Source organism: Trachurus japonicus, chromosome 2 (assembly GCF_045865225.1).
Source record: "Trachurus japonicus isolate A0001 chromosome 2, Traja_1.0".
Taxonomy (NCBI): Eukaryota; Metazoa; Chordata; class Actinopteri; order Carangiformes; family Carangidae; genus Trachurus; species Trachurus japonicus.
Window position 1 is genome coordinate 10,782,807 of NC_140908.1, and position 23,617 is coordinate 10,806,423.

At 44.4% G+C, this 23,617-nt stretch overlaps 1 protein-coding gene across 1 annotated transcript; it reads left to right on the forward strand.

Moving 5' to 3' along the window:
- The first annotated feature begins 765 nt into the window (after window positions 1-765).
- On the forward strand, window positions 766-23,232 carry LOC146990854 (sodium/potassium-transporting ATPase subunit alpha-1). Its single transcript, XM_085800809.1, has 23 exons — window positions 766-994; window positions 11,771-11,884; window positions 12,268-12,327; window positions 13,696-13,797; window positions 13,881-13,982; window positions 14,173-14,286; window positions 14,420-14,554; window positions 15,798-15,915; window positions 16,011-16,279; window positions 16,373-16,681; window positions 17,627-17,761; window positions 17,903-18,098; window positions 18,198-18,373; window positions 18,526-18,662; window positions 18,749-18,899; window positions 20,161-20,329; window positions 20,429-20,583; window positions 20,708-20,831; window positions 21,380-21,525; window positions 21,630-21,760; window positions 22,219-22,320; window positions 22,465-22,556; window positions 22,859-23,232. The coding sequence occupies exons 1-23, from the start codon at window positions 983-985 to the stop codon at window positions 22,885-22,887; spliced, it is 3,078 nt and encodes a 1,025-aa protein (XP_085656935.1). The 5' UTR covers window positions 766-982; the 3' UTR covers window positions 22,888-23,232.
- Window positions 23,233-23,617: the final 385 nt, after the last annotated feature.

A 23,617-nucleotide genomic window follows, 5' to 3' on the forward strand; every position in this document is an offset into this window, starting at 1 on the left:
AGGTGTCGGCGAACCCAGCTGTTAAGGCGGGTGAGATGTAGATGAATCAGATGTGTGTGTGTGTGTGTTTGTGTGTGTTGCAGAGTAGGGTGGGTTGGGCTGATTTTGCAGAGGAGCAGTGAGGCTGAAATTGGTGGTTGCACAGACATTTTCTTTCCTGATGAACTTTATCAGAAGATTGGAACAACTCTCAACTGCAGCAGCTGGTTTAGCCTCTTAGCTTAGCACAAAGACTGGACACTGTGGACTGGCTTTCCTTGTGACTTGTTTGTGCTAAGCTAAGCTAACAAGGCTCCCCAACATGTTGTTGTACTACCACATTCCTTTATTGTTAGGGGATTAGGAGATGGTGATGTAATGCATTAAGGCAAGGTGGTTTGCATGTGATGGGAAAAGAAAAAATAAATTCCCACACTGCTGCATCTGCTTTTCCTGCGATATTATGTAATACAAATGACAATAATAATATTTATAATAATGATAATTATTATTTAATAGTTTTTTTTTTATACTTTAGCACTGATATTTGTATTTGAATCATATTTGTGCTTGCTATTTGGCATCCACGGTGTGTGTGTGTGTGTGTGTCTCTGTGTGTGTCTGTGTGTAAAAAAGAAGAGGAGGGGAAAAAAAGAAAAGAAAGAAAAACGCCCAGTAATGGCGAACGCCCCGCCTCCATCCGTGGGGTTACCATGGCAAACGGCGTCGACGTCACAATGGAAGGAACGCCGTCTATAAGTATTGGAGGGTCTGCCGCGGCGGCTTGCGAGCTCCGATGTGTGTTCTGGAGGAGTGACACGTGCTGGAGAAAAAAATAAAATAAAAAAACATAAAAAAAAATAATAATAATAACCACGGGCACATCCAGGAGTTTTCTTTTATTTTAATTTTTTTTTTTGTACTGTACATAATTTTTAACGAGGACTTTTGTTTCTCAATTTTTACTTGAAGTGGGAAGAATTAAGTCCACATCTCAGCCACCATGGGAAGAGGAGTGAGTATACATTCTGCTTTTTCTCTCTGTTTTTACTCTGCTGTTGTCGCTCATGTGAGAAGAAGTGGGTTTAAAACTTCACCATTCAAACAAGTGGTTCGCTAAATCGATGTAGTTGGGGGACAGAGCGAGAACTAGGCTCCATGTGTTAAAGTCAGCTCTCTAAATTAACTTTGATGACTTCCGTGTTTTCGGTGGCGATAGCGAAGAGTAGACCCCCTTTTTCAGTAAAGTCAGGCTGTAGGAAGAGGAGGAGGAGGAGGAGAAGGAGGAGGAGAGGAGTCACTCCCCTAGAAAGAACTTTCCACAGCTTCACACAAAGATGCCTGTGAATCGGGCTCGGTGTCCCGTTACATAACGGGATGTTCTGAAACATCGGCCTGTCAAAGTTTTCACTGTAGCCGCTTCACATGCGACGTTGTAACAAACTCTGACTTCACAGAGGAGGAGGAGGAGGAGGAGGGGGGAGTATCGAAAAACTAGCTAAACACCAAATATCCACTCGATATGAATGTGATACAAATGTGTGAAGCAGCTCGTGCTCTTTTTTTGTTTCTATCTGGTAGTTTTGTAGCCTGCATTCGTCTTGTTGTGGTTTTTCCCCAGTTTTTTTTTGTGAGTTTTCACCACAGCAGCTCGCCTGGGGGGAGGGATATGTGTGAAAAAAGTCCAGCCCATTTCTTCGTCTTCCTCCGCGGGGAGATTTTGGAGCTCTGTGACCGATTGTCTCCAACTTCTAAAGTCACATCTCCTGTCATGGAGGGGGGGTGGTGGTGTGGTTGGTGCTGCACTGTTGCTGCAAATGGCACCAATGTGGATGTGGAGCAGCCTGCAGGAGATGTTGATATCATCATTTGTAGCTGCTTTTTTTTTTTTTTTGTCATAATAGGTTATTGATCTGTGTTTATTCCACATATTAATAGTCTGAAAGTTGTGATTGGATGATAGGAGCTGAGAAGGAGGATATCCTATGTGTTGACATGCTCATTAAAGGTGGTCATGTCCAAAGAAGAATCCTCAATTTTCTCCACTCTGTGCATTATCATCAGCCGTGCGTTTAGATTGGACCTGGCTGCAGGGTGTGAAATGAAACCGTCTTGTGTGGAATAGCAGCCGCCAACCACACCCTGCCATGCTGCGCAGCACAAACACTCATTACAGATTCAGCCCTGCGAGGGATGGAGAGAGGTGTACGGAGCGAGTGAAAGGGGAGAGGAAGATGGACCAAGACCGAGAGGATCTGGCGGGAGATGTGAAGCAGAATGTGCTCATTCACTTTCACTTCCTTCCTCCTTTTTCTCTGTGAAAATCTTTGCTCTCTCTATTCTCTTTCTCTCTAGCTTCTTGGCTGCTGCTGCTTTTCTTTTTTTCCCCCTTCCCATATGTGATGAAAGCCATGCCCTGCCCCCCATCCAACCTCCCTCAACCCCCCCCTCCTCCTCCTTTACTGCCCCCCTCCTCCTCCTCCTCTCCTGACAAATAGCTCGACTTGGTGGAGATAACCAGCCGATCCCTCCTGGTTATGAGGATGGAGAGAAAAGGAGAAGTTGTAGATGGAGAGAGAAAAACAGGACAGGCAGGTGCGAGGAAGACCTTCTTGTTTTGAACGCACCACCACCACCACCACCACCTCCTCCTTCTTCATCTCTTTCATGTGTCGCCTCATCAGATGCGCAGCACATTGCAACACAAAAAAAAGCAAGTGAGCTGAGAGGAGCAAGAGGAGGGGCTGATTGCTTGAAAGAGGGAAGTGTGAGGTGGGGAGGGGGGGGTTGTTACATTAAGGGGAGCCAAGAGGCACCAGTTGCCGCATTGCCACCGTCGAGCAACTTGGCTTCCAGAGGAGGCTGGGGTGCGGCTGATAAGGGCCAAAACACCTCTAATGAATGATCCATTGCAACTCTTCTCACTCACTTTAGTTTACAGACTCATTTCCTTTATTATTTACATATTAAAATGAATATTTGGGCACAGACACATAGATATGGAAGGTGAGGGCTGGCAGGCGTCGCTCCCCTCCTCTCCTCTCCTCTCCTCTCCTCTCCTCTCCTCTCCTCTCCTCTCCCCTCCTCTCCTCTCCTCTCCTCTCCTCTCCTCTCCATGGACTGATCATCTGACCAGAGACACGGAGCAGGAATCAGGAGACAGCTGTCAGACTCACAGGAGAGCGATGGACGGGGAGAATCCAACGGAATATTTCATAATCTCACACCTGACTCCAGCTTCTCTCCGTCACTGCATAGAAATAATAAAACACTGAAGCTGAATTATTTCAGATTTAGATTCAGTGACACCTTGAACTGGACACAGTGGTGCATTCCTTATAGACATACTGTAAATTTGAATTTTAAGCTCATGAAAACAGCGAGAGTGAAAGTTGTGAAAGTGGGATGTTCCCTTTAACAGCACTCGCAGCAAAAAAGCTTTAAGTTTATGAGCGAGGACCAGCCCCCCCTCCTGTAAACTGAACTAACATGTCAGCCCTCGGCCATGTTTAATCTCTGGCGCTGGGGCACCCCGACTACACCTTCACATCCATTCTTTACAGTCCGTTTCCCTCTTGTTCTCTCTGTTTGTACCTGTTTTCCTTCTCTCTGTCCCTCTCTCCCTCCCTCTCTCTCTTTCTCTGAGGATTTAACATTCTTTCCGCTTGGCAGTCATCGTGTATTAGCCGGGGCTTTTGTCACACACCACCCCTTGTCTGTGACAGAGCGCAGCGTACTCCCTCTCTCCTTCTTCCTCTCTCTTTTTCACACACTCACTCCATCTCTGACTCCCTCTTTTTCCGCTTGTAATTCCCCCTGCATCTTATTTCATCTGTCTTTTTTTTTTGCAGTCTCCTTTCCTTCACTGCTTTCCTTTTCTAGCTCCCTCCCTCCCTTTCTCTTTCTCTTTCTCTCTCCTCCTCCAGTTTTCTCACATGCCAGCTCGCTCTGTCTTTGCCTGTTTGGCTAAGCAGCTTGAGCCGTGCGATTTGTTTTCTGTGGCAGCTCTTTGAACTTTCACTGCGAGCCTGTTGCGCAGCAAAAGTGGAACATTCACATCAGAAATAACAAACTACAGAGCGGCGCGCACAACGGCTCCCTCTGCCTCTGTCCATGCAGTTGTTTCCTAGATGGAGAAGTATGTTTCTCCCAGGCATGTCTTCAGAGCTGCAGCCAGGATCACTGGGCAGTTTTATCACGCAATTTAGCTACAATAAAAGGCCGGGAGTTTGAATATTTGAAGCAAATAACCAGTCACCCACTCACACTTTTTCCTCTCATGAGGAAATGATGCAACTTGTAGCTATGGTGTCCTGGCTAATGAATGTCATGGAGGAGTGGCTAAAGTCTGTAAGAAAGTACAAAAAAACAGCCATTGAATTAGTTCATTCATTCTTATCCAGGCTGCCTGTTGAGCTCAACCATTCATCATGGAGTCCTTACACACCATGAAGTATTTTCCCGTCCTGCAAGATGACAGACGATCTTTGCTCACACTTTAATCCAATCACTTTGATTGATAAGGAATTGAAGCCCAAGCAAGGAAATGTAAAGCTTTTTGAAGGATTAGTGACAGTTTCTATCTCTATAACTATAAATTCTATATGCAAATAGTTAGAGATGTGTTGATAGTTTGTCAGTGAAGAGTCAAACAGCCTGAGGGAAGGTATTTCTTTGTATTAGAGATGGTGTCAGTAGGGTCAGACCATAACACTGTTAACAGATGTTGGTGGCAGTTTGTGAATTTGTCATTTCAGTTGTGTGTGTGTGTATGTGTGTGTGTGTGTCACCCTGGTAGAAGAGGACTGCCTGCAAACTTTCCAACAAGGAAAAGCATTCATTCATTCATTCATTCACTTTTCTTCTGTTTGGGAAAGAAGGAAAAAAAAAAGCTTGAACGTTGCACAGGACGTGAAGGGAGTGTTAAACACGACCCCCCATGTAAATTAACACACTGTTGAAAAAAAGGGGGGAAATAAAAGAGAGAGTTGGAGGAAATGAAAGAATAAAGGAGGAGGAGGAGGGGGGAGGGTGAGGAGAGAGGGGACATGGGAAGAAGGAGGGAGAGCGCAAGAGGGGGGGAGGGGCCACGACATGTGACTGTCCATTCACATATCTCAAGAGGTGTGGTAATAGTCGTCGGTAGCAACCGGGCAAAGTCCCAGCAGTGTGTGTGTGTGTGTGTGTGTGTGTGTCGGCACAGTTGAATGAGCAGCTTGTGTATCTGGCACCAGACTCGGGCTCTGGGAACGACGGTTCATAGGAATTTAAACTTCGGCCTCTAAAAAAGTTTGTTCTGTTAAAATATGCGGCTGCTGGACAACTTGTTTTTTGGGGGGTGGGTTTCATCACTTGTTCATTCAACCATCTCTCTCCTCTGTTCCTTTCTTTTCTGACACTGTTTTCACTCTGACCTCAGGCCAGCTCCACCTCCACAGCTCAGTCTAGATCAGAAAACCACACTCTGACTGGTGTAAGTGAACATGACGTCACCCGATGAGGGATTTCAGGCTGTAATCTGCACCGAGAACGTGATCAGATTTAGCTGGAGCCTGCAGCACGACTTAGGAAAGGCTTTTTTTTTTTTTTTTTACTACAAACAAACATCAGATAAAAAGACTCGACGCGGCTTTGTTTAAGTTTGGTAGTTCGTCGTAACCATATAAAGAGCACGGGGGCGTCCTGTCAGCGCCGGCCCACATGCCGGTGCTCTTAGCAGTCACATGAAAAGATCCGAGGCTTTTGTTTTTGTTTTTGATGCAGATTTTATGGAAGAAGTACAAAGAGCCATTGTTCTGTCCAGTATGCTCCCGTGTGTGTGTCAGAGAGTGCATTGGAGAGCATCAACACCAGTTTCTGTTGGTTTCCTGGTGTAACTTGTCATCTCTTCGACCGTGGAGCATCCATTCCTCTCCTCTCCTCTCATCTCTGCTCCCTTTGTTCCTCCTGACACTTTGTTTTGTCAGGTGCCCCCTCTCCCTCCTCCCCGTCCTCCCACCCCGTCCTCCCCATAGCTGGTTGGACACGGTGTCCACTCCATGACCTTGGCTGCTTCTCGTCAAGGTTGCGTATGGTGACATTTACAGAATCTCTGCTGTGACATGTAAGGCCACAGCTTTAACAGAGCGCAGCGTATAAAAGCTTCAGTGCAGATAATTAGTCGAAGTAATTGGGCTCTGAGCTGTGCCAAGTCCACATTAAAAAAATATGTTGACTATGATGTTGTGTATTAACAGCATAAATCAGGAGCTGTCATTATGGAGCAGCCCAGAAATACTAAGAGGAAGGTCTGGATTATACTTTACATAGAAATCTGAAGTGTGCCAGAAAAAAACTTCCAGTTGGAGTCAGACTGAAACTTACTCCAAAGTAGTCAGATTTAAATATATTGACTGTGAAATCAGCTTAAACAATGCAGATCATAAACTCCCTGCAGGCTGCTAAAACAGTTAAACTCTTAAATTCCTTCAGTGTACTGAAGGTGTGAAGACAATGCATGTGCGTAATGTGAGTGAGTAAACATGGAAACGCAGTCCAGTGCTTTAGAATTCAGTGTGATGAATGGAAAGTTAAAAGTCTTGTATCTCTACAGATGATGGTTCAGCTCCATCAGTGTTGCTGAGGATTGCTGAGGACTGAGGATTAAGATGTAGAAGAGCTCACTCAGTAGCTGTGTTTACATGCAGTGTTTTCCTCAATCTGATTGAAAACAATCTGATTAAATGAATCTTATTCGATCTATATCGCTAAATAAAGCGATCCACATTCAATCCCCATGCGCAGAATGAATAATCCACTGTATCAACCGAATCCACTCTATTCAGCCGTTTATATGCATCAAGCTGATTATCAATCGGCGTAGACTACCTCTTTCAATCCTAATCAGATCCAGGTTAATCGGATCCGCTTAGGTGTTTACATGAGACATTTTTAATCTGATTATAAATAGGATTTTTGGACCAATGTAAACACAGCTAGTGAAGCACTGTTGTAAAAGTCCAACAGGAAGTGGTTTGGTTCCCTCATCATTTTTAATCCGATTGACCTATTAATCTGATTATAAATAGGATTTTTGGACCCATGTCAACACAGCTAGTGAATCACTGTCATAAAAGTTCAACAGGAAGTGGTTTTGGTCTGGCAGCACTCATTTCCTCGACAGAGAGTAAGAAGTTGGAATTTACAAAATCCCTGATGTCATTATGGTTTGTGTGTTCACAAGTTGGTTTTTGAGGTTTTGTCAGAGTGATAATATTCAGTCAGACAGGAATCTCCCTCTCTCAGTCAGGTGCAGGTTTAACAGCTTAGCAAAAAATAAAAAATCTCATTAGTGCTGTTTGTGTTTATGCTTTAGATAAATGGATAATTCATAGTCGACTGTAGTTTCAGTGCTGATCAGTATCGATTCCAGCGCACCTGTGTGGCTTCAGATAAAAACCAAGATCCCAGTGCCGCCGCCGATGCAAAGCTGTGATTGAGCAAACAGAGCTGCTGAGCGACAGAACCTCTGGCTGAGATCACAGCCGCAGCCTCGCTTAAACACAGCTCAGGCGGGTAACTCGGCTTTACAGGTTTTTGTTTTTTTTGTTTTTTATAAAGGAAATGTCAAGAGCAGACTGTGCAGAGGAGGCTGTAGCTGTCACATGTAAACAACTTGTCAGTCTGATCCAGGAGCAGCAGCTTCCCAGAGCAGAAAATGGCAGCGTTGGTTAAAATGTTTTAATATCAGTGACGATGCCTTTCTATTCCTTCCGTCTCTATTCACTCGCTTGAAGTGGTGCACTTGAAATATCAGCTGTTGGGATCCGGCAGGTACACAGGTCTTATTGGTTGCTATGCAAACTCTTCAGGTGAGCAGAGAGCGAGTGCAGTATGTAATGTTCATTGTGAAGGAAAATGCACTGTGACACTTGTGGATGGTGCCAGTCATTCTTTTTTTTCAGTGAATACTTAAATCTGAAAATGGTAAAAGAAAGTGAAATGTATTCAGCAGTGAAGAAGGACGGTTCTCTGCCTTGATCAGCGGTTTAATATCATTGAACACAATAAAAATGTCAAATAGTTACATTTCAGAAGCCGATTTGGATCATTTTTAATTATTTATATTCATTATTGAAGCAGTCACTTGTTGCATATTGATTTTCTTTCTAGTTTATGGCCAAACCATCAGCACTGATAGGGGAAAAAAATCCTATTTGAGGCTCAAATAAACCACTGTCATGTCTGCATTCCAGCTCCAGGCTCTGGATTGGTGTGTGTTGTGTGTTTGCCTAAAGCCAGATGGCCCCTGGGGGCCCTCAGGGGTCCAGAGGCTAAGATCTGACCGCCGTGATCCAGAACCAGACTCGGTGTTTTCCCAGCTTAACCAACCGGGGGGGGAGCAACAATAACAACATGTGCTGGGATCACACACTCTGCTCCGGCGGCTCCCTGGGAAACGTTAAAAGGCGAACGCAGTAAAAAAAAAAAACAATATTAGTTAGCGTCTACCTCCACGCCCGGGACCGCGTCCAGGATGTCCATATTTGGCCACGTCGGGTCATTCCATGTCCAAAATATCGCCTCGGAAGAGTTTTCAAAATGGCTGCTCCACACTGTGGCGTTGGATGCAGACAAATGGCTCATTAGTAGTCACTTGGTGTTTCAGCAGCCCCCCCCCCCCTCCCTCCTGCTAACACGCTAACACCTCTGATCCCTGTACAGTGCTGAATTATAGATGAGCCTTAACTGCTGATCAATGTTGGCCTCTAGTGTTGCGATCTCTTGTTACCTACCTGAAAAACACCTACGACTTGACTTTCTCCCCCCCCCCACCCCATGTGAGTGGTTCACACACTAAAGGAGCCTGCACATGTGTCACATGTTGCACCTGTTCACCGACACATGTACGTGATCATGAACCGGCTGTTGGTTGGGCAATATGGATAAAATGTCAGATGATGGTGCATGTCGTTTTTTACAGTGCAATAGAAGAAAAAGGCATTATTTTTCAGTTCTCAGTAGGAGAACCAAGACGATACTTCTTGTCTTCTAAAATGTGAACCCCCCCTCCTCTCCCAACACCCTCATCTGTCTCCGCTCCTCTTTGTTCCTCTCTATCTCACCTTCTTTCACTTCTCCCGTCACTCTTGTCTCTCGCCCCCTCCGGCTTGAAACGATGCAATCTTTGCTCGGGCCTTTCAGCTGCACTGACCGCTTCTAATGAGAGGGGATTTCTATGGGAGGGGGGGCAAGCACAGAGCACAGGGCACACAGAGAGAGAGGACAGGCTGTTCCAAATTCCCAGGGAGTGACAAATTGAGGACATTTCTGTACCTTAAGTATGTTTTTTTTTAATCACAGGACTTGAATCATTTAGAGAATACAGTGAGGCAGATGTTATATGAGTGTGACAAAACAACTGACATGTGGAATGCAATCATTTTGTTCTTAAATAAAATCTTGGGAACACACTTGATCAAAAACCCCTCATTATGTATTTTGGGTCGTTTAGCTATGATATCATAACTTTATGAGGTACTGAGCTCAATGGCAAGCTATGATTGGATCACCTATTTCATGAAGTATGGGGCCCATTCCTATACTAGCTCAATTGCTGGATATGAAAGAATGACACTACCTACCTCTGAATAACTTTTTTATTTGGTTCAAATACAGAATGTGTATATTATGTAGATTTCCTCGGGTCTTTTGCTTTGTTTTTTGTTTTGTGTTGTAGGTCTGGCTTGATTTGTACGCTCCTTTTATATTTGTATTTTATTTTCTTGTTTGTAAAGACTGGGCAGATACTGAAAGAGGACACGATAGATGTATGCTATTCTTATTTATGTATCTGTAATAATGTAACAGTTACATCTTTGTATGTGTCTGACCAAAACATCAATAAAAAAAGAGAGAATACAGTGAGATAAATTTGCACATAACTTCCCCTTTAATGAACATTTTTCTTGCCTACAGTGAGAGAAGTTGTGTCACAGTCGGTTAAGTGTGATTACCTCCACACTGAGGCACACCAGGGTGTAGCTGTGTTTATGAAAGCTGTTGGTGAATGAATAAAGCTCTGTGTGTCGGAGCCTGAGTCAACAACAACTTTTTTTTTTTTTATCACAAGTTATATTAGTTTCTAGTTTCTCTAATCGGTCTCATCCTGTGAAGAAGGTGTTTATCTTCCAACTGACCGAAAACCACACTCCTCCTCCTCCTCCTCCCTTAGGGTGTGTATCAGATGCAGACAGTCACAGTGTCACTCTTTAGCTTCACTGATCCCTTTTAAATCTTTTATTTAATTGTGGATTATTCACAATACTGTGCTGATCAATAAGAACCTGCAGTCGGTGATAATCCTGGTTTACAAAAGAGCATCCCGAGTGTCACTTAAATGTGGATTAACAAGGTTTAAAAGACGAGGCGGTGTAGATGTCACATGGTGAAACACAAAGCTGAGCTGAAACAGATGGAAATCGGTTTTTAAAAAAAGCAACTTTCACTATAGAAAGATTTGGGTTTGAGGAAACGTCGTCTCCTGGTGAAGGTCTGTTTGCAGCGACAGATGGCGGCGGTAAAGACAAAGCCTGGATGGGAGACTTTACTCCCTCTCTGCTGGTTTCCACAAAGCTCTTACATCTCAACCTAACTCTCTGTGACAAGTTAAGAGGTGACTCTTTTTTTTTCTCTCTTTGTGGCAGTTTGTCATCCACAATTTAGGCCACAGTTTTCTCAGTTTTTTACACTGAGCTGTATATATACGGTATCTGGTTCTAAGAGCATTGACCCACATGGAGGCTTAAAAAGATGCAACAGGACAAAATGTCTTCTGGCGTTTTGACTTGTGCGCCTGTTGTCAGTCACGCGTGGTGTCTTTGTTACTATGCAGGTAAAGTTTCATTATCAAGGTGAATTTAAAAATCCATTAATTTATAAATGGCAATCAGAATTTGCCTGTGGCGTCAGTTTAAAGGGATAGTTAGTTCAACATTTTGGCAAATTGGCCCATTGCCATAATCCCTATAGTTTTAGGAGTAGGTTCGTTACCTTTAATTGTCGGTGCAAGCTATTTTTAGAACGGCGGAGCAGAGCCGCAAGATGTTTAGAGCTACGCTACGGAGGCTCATGGAATTTCTTGGTTTCCCTCATCAAACTCATCAAATACACAATCCAACAACTCTGTAGTGTAGCTCTGAGCAGCTCGCGGCTCTGCTCCGCCGTTCTAAAAACAGCTTGCACTGACAATTTGAATCTTTGGTCGACAACCGTTTGGGGGGCTGTGGAGCGATGATCTAATAACTGTGGCCTTCCATTTTTTTTGCCTCTCTAATGTGTTGACTGAATATCATCCATCAAAAGCGCTTTTGAATAATCCAAAAGAGCATCTGCACCCAAAGGCGCCATCAGACCAAACTGTGAACCCATGCCTCAGAATATCCGGTCTCTTATAGAAGCCAAAAAATTCCCAGTCAGACTCAACAATGGATACAACTCAGAACCAGCTCATTGATTGTAGCAAGACAAAGTTTGATTGTGAGTCTGGACATTGTGGGGTTAAAAGGGCCTATGATGCGTTCACTGCCCATATTGTGTCCTATTGGTCTGGCTTTCATCTCCTCTGAAGGCAGCGTTGCTCATCTCTGAATGTCATCCATGAATCAGTTTGCACTGTAACAATGGCAGCTCAGTGTGAGCAGGAAGAAGAGCCTTTTTTTTTAGACTTTGTGTTTATTTCTGTTGTGGGTTACAAAACAGCATTTCTCATTTTTGTATTTTTTTCCCTCTTTTCCCCTCATCGCCTTTCCAGGAAGGACGTGAGCAGTATGAACTGGCTGCGACCTCGGAGCAGGGCGGCAAGAAGAAGGCGAAGGGAAAGAAGAAAGAGAAAGATATGGATGAACTGAAGAAGGAAGTGGATATGGTGAGAGTTTGGCTTCCTCCTCTGATTGTCCACTGTCTCCTTCTTCCAGCATGACCGACCCATCCTCTCTATTTCTTCTACCTCTCTCTCTCACCTTTTCCCCTTTCATCCTTCCCTTCCTTTTCTTTCTCCTCGCCTCCTCCTCCTCCCCCGTCTTTTGTTGCCTCCTCATCCATTCATCCATTCATCTTCTCCTCTAAACTGTGAATCTTTCTCTGTTGTTGTTGCACCTTTATCATGTGAGAGGTATCATTTCAGAATAAAAGGTCGACAGACAATGCCCTGCAAATGTCACACACACACACACACACACACACACACACACACACACACTAGATACAAACACGCACACAGGATTGATGCCACTGTCTTTGCCCCTTCAGGATGATCACAAGCTGACCCTGGATGAGCTCAATCGCAAATATGGAACAGACCTCAGCAACGTGAGTGAGACTTTTTTTTTTGTATGTATGTATGTGTGTGTTTTGGATTTGCAGCTTTAAAGATGGGGTTTTAGCAGCCATCGCTCTCGTCTCCCATCTGTGTCATCTAAATGTAATTTTGAAAATGGTTATCTCCGCTAAAGCGTCTTCATTTATCACGGAGATCAAACAAATATCAAATATCAGCAGCTTATTGGCTGCCGTCTGCTGTTTGCCTCCGATGTCTTCAGTCTGACAGTTGACATTCAGTCGGTGAGTGATGGACGAGGCTGAGATGTTTTTGAAGAGGGAAGAGAATCCTCGCTCTCATCATGAAGAGCCACTGAGGGTGTGATCAGCCACTACAGGCTCAGCGCTCCCAGGGGTTAGGAAACAAAGAGCAAGGGAGGGGGGGGGTGGCTGGAGACAAAGGGAGGAGAGACATAGATGGATGATTTTTTTGTTTTGTTTTTTATGAAATCTTGAATGGAGTTAATCATCTCTCATCCAACAAAAGAAAAAGAGAAACAGACGATCAGAAAAAACAAACATCTTTTCCTTTTCCAAAACACCATCCGTGCTGATGTTGGTGCTCCACATTCGCTATGAATAATGTAAAAAAAAGAAACAGCGGGTGTCCACACAGCAGTGAATTCTGACCTCTCAGCTGTGGCGTTGACATTTTTGTCTCGACTCGGGATGTGTGGCGTAAAATTTCTCGCTTTCCCCTCAATTTTCTCATTTTCCCGCAACGCCAAGATTTAGATAAGAAGCTCGACTGTCTGCTGCAGCCGGCGGGGGAAACAGTCCCTCCTGCTTCCAGTCTTCGTGTGAAGCTAAGCTAAGCTAAAGGCATGCAGGATACCCTACTGTCTCCAAGCCAACCTCACAACTACCCCCCCCCCCCCCCCCTACATACACACTCCAATTTGCCCCTGTCTCCTCATGCAAATGTGCTCCTGGTCATGCAGGAAAGATCAAGGAGAATAGTTAATCAGTGCCTCTAAACTGGGGTCTCCAAGCTCTGCGTGTGCATGCATGCAGTACATGTGAATAATTTATCAGCTGCAGAAGCCCCTCTGCCCTGATTTCAGACGGTTCGCATCTTCTTTTTTTTTTTTCCTCCTCTCTCTGTCCTCCTTCACCTGTTTTCTTCCAGGTGTCGTGCCCCTGTTTGTCTGTTGATGCTGCATTGCTAGGCAACTAGTAGCACCCACAGTTCCCCTCGGACTTAAATATGTGTCAGTGAGTTCACGTCTCCATGTGAGGTTGTGCTGGGAAACAATACAGATGTGCTTCAAAGGATTCAGAATGATCAGAGTTGATCTCACTTGTGTCATTTCAACATCTGGCTCTGTCGCCATTTCTAACTGAATCTGTCATCTTCAGGGTTTGACCAGTGCAAAGGCTGCTGAGAACCTGGCCCGTGATGGGCCCAACGCCCTCACTCCTCCTCCCACCACCCCAGAGTGGGTCAAGTTCTGCAAGCAGGTAACATCCTCTTGGTTTTCAGCTTGTTCCCCTTTCTCAAGCTCCAGATGTAGGTGTTGACTTGAACATCTGTCTTCCTCCAGATGTTTGGTGGTTTCTCCATGCTGCTGTGGACCGGCGCCATCCTCTGTTTCCTGGCCTACGGTATCCAGGCTGCAATGGAGGATGAGCCCGCAAATGATAATGTAAGAGGGGCTTGAAATGTTTATGTATCATGTGATTTGACCCACGCCAACAATGATTTTCTGTTGATGAACAAACAATAACGTTTATTTAATCTAATCTAATCTAATAATGTCACTCAAATGTAATAGTTTAATATCGAGCACCCGGAGCGGAAATCACAGCTTGCATGTTGTGTTTGTGTGTTCACAGTTGTACCTGGGTGTTGTGCTTTCTGCTGTCGTCATCATCACTGGTTGCTTCTCCTACTACCAAGAGGCTAAGAGCTCCAAGATCATGGACTCCTTCAAGAACCTGGTCCCACAGGTACCCTCCCTATTTGAAGCTTTATTCATGCATCTGTTTTATTTTTGCAGCTGCTTCAGTATTGTCACCATGTAGTATAGTCATTAAAATTGAAGTACATCCGTGTCCGTCTCTGTCACGTCTCGTCTTGTAGCAAGCCCTGGTCGTCCGCGACGGCGAGAAGAAGAGCATCAACGCTGAGGAAGTGGTGGTCGGTGATTTGGTGGAGGTGAAAGGTGGCGACAGGATCCCCGCCGACCTGCGAATCATCTCCGCCCACGGCTGCAAGGTGTGTGTTCACAAGAGGAGTTATTTTTCTTCTGCTTAGGACCCAATGTTTAAAGGGATAGTTCAACATTTTGGCAAATTGGCCCATTGCCACAATCCCTATAGTCTTAGGAGTAGGTTCAAATTAATTCTTGGTGCAAGCTATTTTTAGAACGGCGGAGCAGAGCCGCGAGCTGCTCAGAGCTATGCTACGGAGGCTAATGGGATTTCTTGGTTTCCCTCATCAAACTCATCAAATACACAATCCAACAACTCCAAAACGCTCTGGTGGACAAGTTGTGACCTGCACATTCACCACGCTATGAGATAATAACACAACGTTACCAGACAGAGTTGTTTTCGAGGTAAATTCATGCAAAACCGCTGATGCTCGTTCCTGTTGGGGGAAGTTTTTCAGCAAGCAGTCACTGCATCTACCTCTAAAACAACTCTGTCTCGTAACGTTGTGTTATTATCTCATAGCGTGGTGAATGTGCAGGTCACAACTTGTCCACCAGAGCGTTTTGGAGTTGTTGGATTGTGTATTTGATGATTTCCCTTTAAGGAATTTAACCATCTCATCATCAAAACATCAAAGGACCTTGCCTCTTTGAATTTCTGTCTGCTGCTGTGCTTCAGTCAACACTTGAAAAACACTGTTTGTCAGTGGTGGTGTCAGCCTCTCGAAGTTTGTGACATGTTCTTCTTTTTGAAATCAAAAAACCCTCGACTTTATGAAGCCTCAGTGGAAGACTTGAGCTTTGTCTGAATTCCAAACACTGTCGAGCCCTGTTTTTGTTCATATTTCAGATATCAGACAGTGCATTTAACACTAGAGTTTGAAGCTCTGAATTGCCCTCTTAGACTTCTCCTTTGAAGTCATTGTTTAAATAAACGGACCACCTCGTTGTGTGATCAGCAGTCGTCTCACTATGGCGTCAAAAACGGGTCTGTGACCCATTTTGGGCGCTGAGCTAAAACCCGAGGCCCGTCGGCAACACTTGACCCAATTATGCCACTTTTCCATCAATGTCTGCATCACTCTGTTTGTCTCATCACCTGCATGTCCCGAGCTGTTTGACCTGAATCTGCCTCCTGCTCCACAGTCGCTGTTGTGTTCACCAGTAGAGAAAAAAACAGGAATCAGAGCAGAAGAGAGATTGTTTTCCTCCCCCACCATCTTTCTGTTTTGTCCTGAGATAGATGCAGCTGCCTTGTTTTTCTTCTTTTTTTCCACCACTCACAGCCTGTGTCTCATTTCCCAGGTGGATAACTCCTCTCTTACCGGTGAATCAGAGCCCCAGACTCGCACTCCCGACTTCTCCAATGAGAACCCACTGGAGACCAGGAACATCGCTTTCTTCTCCACCAACTGTGTCGAAGGTGTGATAACAGGCTCTCACAGAAAAACGCTACTCCCCCCCCCCCCCTCTGTAGTGAAAGACTGACTCTATATTACATCACGGTTTTCTCCGCAGGAACCGCTCGCGGTATCGTGATCAGCACCGGAGATCGCACCGTCATGGGTCGTATCGCCACCCTGGCATCCGGGCTGGAAGTCGGACGCACTCCCATCTCCATTGAGATCGAGCACTTCATCCACATCATCACCGGCGTGGCCGTCTTCCTGGGCGTTTCCTTCTTCGTCCTCTCACTGATCCTCGGGTACAGCTGGCTGGAGGCCGTCATCTTCCTCATCGGTATCATTGTGGCCAACGTGCCAGAAGGTCTCCTGGCAACCGTCACTGTGAGTCCTGGTGCTTTGTGTGTTTTTAAATGTCCCAATTGTGAGTCAAAAAGACGACACAGCTCTTAAAAACCCAAACGCTCCGTCCTCTAGGTGTGTCTGACTCTGACCGCCAAGCGTATGGCCAAGAAGAACTGCCTGGTGAAGAACCTGGAAGCCGTGGAGACCCTGGGCTCCACCTCCACCATCTGCTCGGACAAGACCGGCACCCTGACCCAGAACAGGATGACCGTGGCCCACATGTGGTTCGACAACCAGATCCACGAGGCCGACACCACCGAGAACCAGAGCGGCGCCAGCTTCGACAGGAGCTCGGCCACCTGGGCCGCCCTGGCCAGAGTGGCCGGACTCTGCAACCGCGCCGTCTTCCTGGCCGAGCAGAGCGGCCTTCCCATCCTGAAGGTGTGTGTGTCTCTTCGTCTATTTACTAGAATAAATACCTTCAACTATTATACCTGTTTCCAGACAACACTTGAGTCATGTTATTTGGGGAATAATAACCTCTTAGAACTAAAAACAGACGTGTGACTTATCTTCCATCCTTTGTTCAACAACAACAAAGGTTTTTCTGTTGCTCTGGTTCTTTAATTTATTTGCTCATTATGTGGGAAGGATTTAGAAATCCTGTGCTGCCGAATGTCCCCAGTAAAACCAAACTGTTGTTCCTCTGTCGTTTCATTCCCTTTTTCTTAGAGGAAAACTTGATGTTATTATGCATTTCTATACTTTGACATTTAGAATATGTAAATTAAAAAAGGAAAACATTTGTTTTTTTTTTAATATAATGATCTAATTACACTTTATTTCATGGCTTCTGTTGAGATGTTTGCTCCTTGAGCCAACAGGCTTGTTACTTGTTCCTAACTGTCCCTGCAGTGCACACATTAACATACACACGTTGTCATCACATAATTATTCTAAATTCTATTCTAAGTCTGTCCTTGGAGCCCAGTTTCTGGTTTACAACCTGTGTTAATAACATGTTAATGTGCTTGTTGGTGTGTTATCGACTGTAAATGTCTGACTGGAATCTCAAATTAAATTACCAGTTATTCTCTCTCAACACTCGTCATCTCCCTCAGTCACTTAAACCCCAGTGAAATGAGGTAAACATGGTCAAAGCTGGTGATTATGATGGAAGAAAAGATGAGGAAAGAGAAGGAAGATCATCATTTTTCTTTCATGAACAGCGTCTCAAAAGGATCCCAATTACTTTATCTCGTGCTTTTGTATTGAGTGACACTGTATGTGGACCAAATAAAGATTGATTGGGTGTTATTTCCACTCAGACTGTATGCATTTCACAATAGTAGCTGTGATTATAATGTCTGTGTTTTCCTCCACCAGAGGGATGTGGCCGGTGACGCCTCCGAGTCGGCTCTGTTGAAGTGTATTGAGCTTTGCTGCGGCTCCGTTCAGGAAATGAGAGATAAAAACCCCAAAATCTCTGAGATCCCGTTCAACTCCACCAACAAATACCAGGTATGACATTTTTAAGACAAATCTTTTGTGATGTGCCATTACAGAATTCATATTTTAAACTTAATTCCTTTATTTTTTCCACTTCATGCATTAAAACAGATGCTTAAACTGATCTCTTGTCTCTCCCTCCCTCCTCTTTAGCTTTCCATTCACAAGATTGCTGCATCTGAAGGAGAATCCAAGCACCTCCTGGTGATGAAAGGTGCTCCAGAGAGGATCCTGGACCGCTGCTCCACCATCATGATCCAGGGCAAAGAGCAGCCTCTGGACGACGAGATGAAAGACGCTTTCCAGAACGCCTACCTGGAACTGGGAGGACTGGGAGAGAGAGTGCTGGGTAAGGATGGACGGACTTTTTTAGGGTCTTGGTGGTGGACTGATAAACGGCAAAAGCAAAGATCTTTGAACTCATTTCTGCCACGCTTTTTCCATCCAGGTTTCTGTCATTTCAACCTGCCTGACGATCAGTTCCCAGAAGGCTTTGCTTTCGACACCGACGAGGTGAACTTCCCCACTGAGAACCTGTGCTTCATCGGCCTCATGTCCATGATCGACCCCCCTCGCGCTGCCGTGCCCGATGCTGTCGGCAAATGCAGGAGCGCTGGAATCAAGGTATGATGCTCATAGATAGATAGATAGATAGATAGATAGATGGATAACTTTATTTAATTCATAAATGTATGATGTCGTAGCAGCATCTTCCTCCTCTTCAAAGAAGTTCCCTCACTGAATTTGAACTCATCAGCAGCCGTCTCTTCTCCTAGGTTATCATGGTGACAGGTGATCATCCAATCACTGCTAAGGCCATCGCTAAGGGCGTGGGTATCATCTCCGAAGGCAACGAGACCGTCGAGGACATCGCCGCTCGTCTGAACATCCCGATCAACGAAGTCAACCCGAGGTAACGTTACGACGACACCGAGTACAGACACGGTGAACGGGCATGGCTTGGTTACAGTGAGCTAACAGCCCCGTGTTTTCCTCCAGAGATGCCAAGGCCTGTGTGGTCCACGGTGGAGACCTGAAGGACCTGAGCCCCGACGCGCTCGACGACATCCTCAAGTATCACACCGAGATTGTTTTCGCCAGAACGTCCCCGCAGCAGAAGCTGATCATCGTGGAAGGCTGCCAGAGACAGGTGGGAGCACAACAAACTCTTTTATTCAGTGTGTGTCGCAGAGACGGAGCGTTCGTACTCCAGTTTTACAGTTTGGCGAACCCGCCATGTGCTTTTTTTTTTTTTTTTTTTTTTTTGTCAATGCATGAGTGAACATGTGATATCCCCTCCCCCTCACGCTTATTCATGATTACTGCTTTGGTCTGACGGCGAAGTCAGCGGAATAATCAAGCATAACATCTGTCAAGCTGCGAGCTCCCCCGCAGATATGAATATTCACATGTGCACCAGTAAGCAGAGCAAACTATTTTTAGTCTCATGTGGACTATTTTATCAGTTTCTTCATTTAGGAATGATTTTTTTCTTTTTTCAATTATGGATGTTTTGATTTCTCTAAACAAGCAGATTGTATTTCTGCAGGAACCGTTTGGATTCAGGAGTGTTTGTGTCAGAAAGCTGTAAAACCAATTAACATAATGTATTCAGTTCGTCCCACATGCTTCCTGGAGCAGGAGTGGGAGGTGGTGGGTTTATTGATGACTTGGTGTTGACACTTCATCTTGAGTTCAATAACTTCAGCTCCTCAGTAACTCAGCCACAGCTATTTCCAAGGCAACGTTAGCCACTGTTGACATTAAATTTCAAATGTCAATATTACTTTTCACTCCCATAGGCAGCTATATATACTTAATAAAATTCTTCCTGCAACTTAATTCTCCACTCTAAGTCTTAAATATATATATATAATGTGACGTAAATATTGACATTATGTGGGGAAATACTATTTTTTATCTCCTAAGAAAGACACCGTAAGATCAGAAGTTTCCTTTTTACCTGTATATTATTCACTTTTATCACGTCTGTGCCGTCAAATGAAGCAGAATAGTACTGAAGCCTTTCAAAACTCCTGAGCTTGACTTTCACACAACAGGAAATTATTCTGTGTGATTCGGTGTAACTTCAGAAAATGGAGATGTCACTCAAAAACAAAGTATTCTGACTGTTCTCAAACGGAAGCGTCGTTTGTGATCACAGTTGTTTGACTTTCTGTGTCAAATGAAGTCAAAATATTTCTTCAGCTGAGGAATTTGTTTCTCTTCTGTATTTCCACTCAATAAAAATCTCTCATTGTGTTATTTTAGAGCAACACAACCTCTCACAATAGAATCACTTCTGGCAGCCAAATGAAATCTTTAATCTTGATTATGCTGCATCTTCACATGGAACGAACAAGGGTGTGAATTTCTTTTTGAGTCTCATTTCCACGCTTTCCACTCCGCAGGGCGCCATTGTGGCTGTGACAGGTGACGGTGTGAACGACTCTCCTGCTCTGAAGAAGGCCGACATCGGCGTTGCCATGGGTATCGCCGGGTCTGACGTATCTAAGCAGGCTGCTGACATGATCCTGCTGGACGACAACTTCGCCTCCATCGTTACCGGTGTGGAAGAAGGTGAGATACTGAGGGAAATGATACTGGCTCTTATTGAGCTGCAGGATTTAAAATCATTCAGACACTAATATATATTAATTTGTGTTATTTCCTCATCAGGTCGTCTGATCTTTGACAACTTGAAGAAGTCCATCGCCTACACTCTGACCAGTAACATCCCAGAGATCACACCCTTCCTCCTCTTCATCATCGCCAACATCCCCCTGCCCCTGGGAACCGTCACCATCCTCTGTATCGACCTGGGAACTGACATGGTAACGATGTGTCCAATTTTTATTTTTATTTTTTTTACAAATGATGGACCAATTATTTGTTTTTGAAAATAAACACATTTATTTTTTCATTGTATTAATGATTCGTGCTGGTTCTGTCTCCCAGGTCCCTGCCATCTCCCTGGCTTACGAAGCAGCTGAGAGCGACATCATGAAGAGGCAGCCCAGAAACCCCAAAACAGATAAACTGGTGAACGAGAGGCTCATCAGCATAGCCTACGGACAGATCGGTAAACCTCGAATTCAAATCCAGTTTCACCCGAGCACATCAGGGCTTTTCCACCCGTGGTTTCCTTGGTAGAGTTTTCTGGAAAGGCAGCTCGGTATCTGGGAGGTCTGAGATAAGCAGGAGAGTGGCATGCACCAGAAATAGGCTTGTGCTGATAGAGAACAAGAGAGAGTGTGCGTGTGTTTGTGACGATAGGGCGCTGCCGCTGGCTTTTGATTTCTCCCTCTTGGGTAATGAAGCCAAGAATAGGAAAGGAAGCCCTCCTGAACTTCCTGAAGGACCTTATAAGAGCAAAATACAAGCAAATCATTAATTGGTACCAGATTTGGATTATGAGTTGAAATGAAAATCTTTATTTAGACATCTCTATTGCAAAGATCGAACAATTCAGTCTCTTGCTTTCTCTTTCATCTCATTTCCCCACAAAACGCTTGACCAATCTAAACAGATACATTGTCTCTACTCAAAAATACTGATTACAGTCCCTGGTTAAAACATTATAAAATGTCAGGTGTTATAACTTGATCCTGTCACATGTCTCTCCTGCAGGTATGATCCAGGCTCTGGCAGGCTTCTTCACCTACTTTGTGATTCTGGCTGAAAATGGCTTCCTGCCTGCCACCCTGCTGGGCATCAGAGTCAACTGGGACAATAAATACATCAATGACCTGGAGGACAGCTACGGGCAGCAGTGGGTCAGTAACATTTACTGCACAGACCACAAAGGAAAGGTTAGACATTGTCCATCAGCACCTGCCATTAACTGAATTGTGTGTGTGTGTGTGTGTTTTTTTGTCAGACTTATGAACAGAGGAAGATCGTGGAGTTCACCTGCCACACGGCTTTCTTTGTCAGCATCGTCGTCGTGCAGTGGTCCGATCTGATCATCTGCAAGACCAGGAGGAACTCTGTCTTCCAACAGGGAATGAAGTGAGTAGAAAAACATCCACCAGATTCCTCTACCAGCTGCCTCTAAAACAACTCTGTCTCGTAACGTTCCGTTATTATCTCATAGCGTGGTGAATGTGCAGGTCACAACTTGTCCATGAGAGCGTTTTGGAGTTGTTGGGTTGTGTATTTGATGAGTTTGATGAGGGAAACCAAGAAATCCCATTAGCCTCCGTAGCGTAGCTCTGAGCAGCTCACAGCTCTGCTCCACCGTTCTAAAAACAGCTTGCACCGACAATTAAAGGTAACGAACCTACTCCTAAAACTATAGGGATTATGGCAATGGGCCAATTTGCCCAAATGTTGAACTATCCCATTAACCTCTGTTTATTTCAGGCTATATAAAAAGGATGAGCTATTTTTAAAAGGCTGTGGTTCGTATCAGGTCTTTGGTTCAGTGAAGTTTTTAATAATTTTATTTTTTCCTGTGTGTGTTTCAGGAACAAGATCCTGATCTTTGGTCTGTTTGAGGAGACCGCCCTGGCTGCCTTCCTCTCTTACTGCCCAGGCATGGACGTGGCCCTCAGGATGTACCCACTCAAGTGAGTAAAAAAGCCAAAAAGCTCACCTCACAATCCTCCAGTAAAGAATTGTGCGCGGCTAGATTAATCTGCGTCCGTACTTATTCCACCAACCACATGTTGCCCGGATCAGTTTCTCATTTCTTTTTTGTGTGTGTTTTCCAGGCCCAACTGGTGGTTCTGCGCCTTCCCCTACTCCCTGCTCATCTTTATCTATGATGAAATCCGTAAGCTGATCCTCAGACGCAGCCCAGGAGGTGAGCCTAGAATCCATGCTTTTATTATCTTTCCTCCTTCTCTCTCCCTCTGCACTCTTGTTGTTTTCCTGCACTTTGTGCCTCTCCCTCCCTCTCTACTGCCCTTCTCTCATGTTTTTCCTCTCCACCTCCCTCTCTCTGCCTTGTGGGTATTTTTCAAGCTTGGTGTGGGCTGAGAATCTCAGATTTTATTCTGCTAATTTAAATAATTAAAAAAAGCATAAATATTATACCGATCCAATCTAGCCAAGAGGTGGCCTCTAAATCTTGTGTGTGTTTGTTTTCCTTTCTTGTGTGTCCAGGTTGGGTGGAGCGGGAGACCTACTATTAAAGACCCGTCAGCCTGTCAGTCCAGTCAGCTCGCATCTTCTCCTCCACTCCCGTCTTTGCATGAATATTGTCTTGCTGCTCGGAATAAAATTTTAACCTCTGTGGAAAAAATTGGAACGTGTTTTTATATTAGGGAATGCTTGATACTACTATTAGACAAATACTGAGATGGAACATGCTGATGATGCTGATGATGATGTTGATAAATGATAATGCTAATAATGAAATGAACACTGAACATTGACATGACTATGCGTGCCTTGTTTCTGAAACAGGACCAATTTTATACATGTTTTTAACAGTTATAAACGTTCAATAAAAATGCGCTTGAGTCAGGTCCCACAAACGTTTCCTGTGCTCATTTGTCTTGTGTGTGTGTGTATGTGTGTCCAATAACTAAAGGTTTGATGTGTGTGTTTTCTTGCATCATATGAAGATGGACTGGTTCTTGAGAATAAAGTTACTCTGTCTTGAATTCAGATTATGCATTGGATTAGATGTTTTCTTCTCAGGGTGGAAAATTAGACACTAATTAGATTTGAATATAGGAAATCCATGTTTAATCCTAATTAAATAACCGTATACAAATTAAATAGGATTATGTGCCCTTATTTATATATTATTTCTCTATTTTCCTAAGGAATACATTGGAGACTCCACAGGGAAATCTGTTGACACTTAACTCTCCTGCATTAGACTTTTACTACTCTTCCTTAAATGTTTAATTGTCT

Excerpts from the sequence above, each read along its gene's own strand:
- LOC146990854 (XM_085800809.1), top strand. Across the intron at positions 18,099-18,197 it reads ACTGGGAGAGAGAGTGCTGG|GTTTCTGTCATTTCAACCTG; the intron begins GTAAGGATGGAC and ends TTTTCCATCCAG. Across the intron at positions 21,761-22,218 it reads GTCTTCCAACAGGGAATGAA|GAACAAGATCCTGATCTTTG; the intron begins GTGAGTAGAAAA and ends TGTGTGTTTCAG.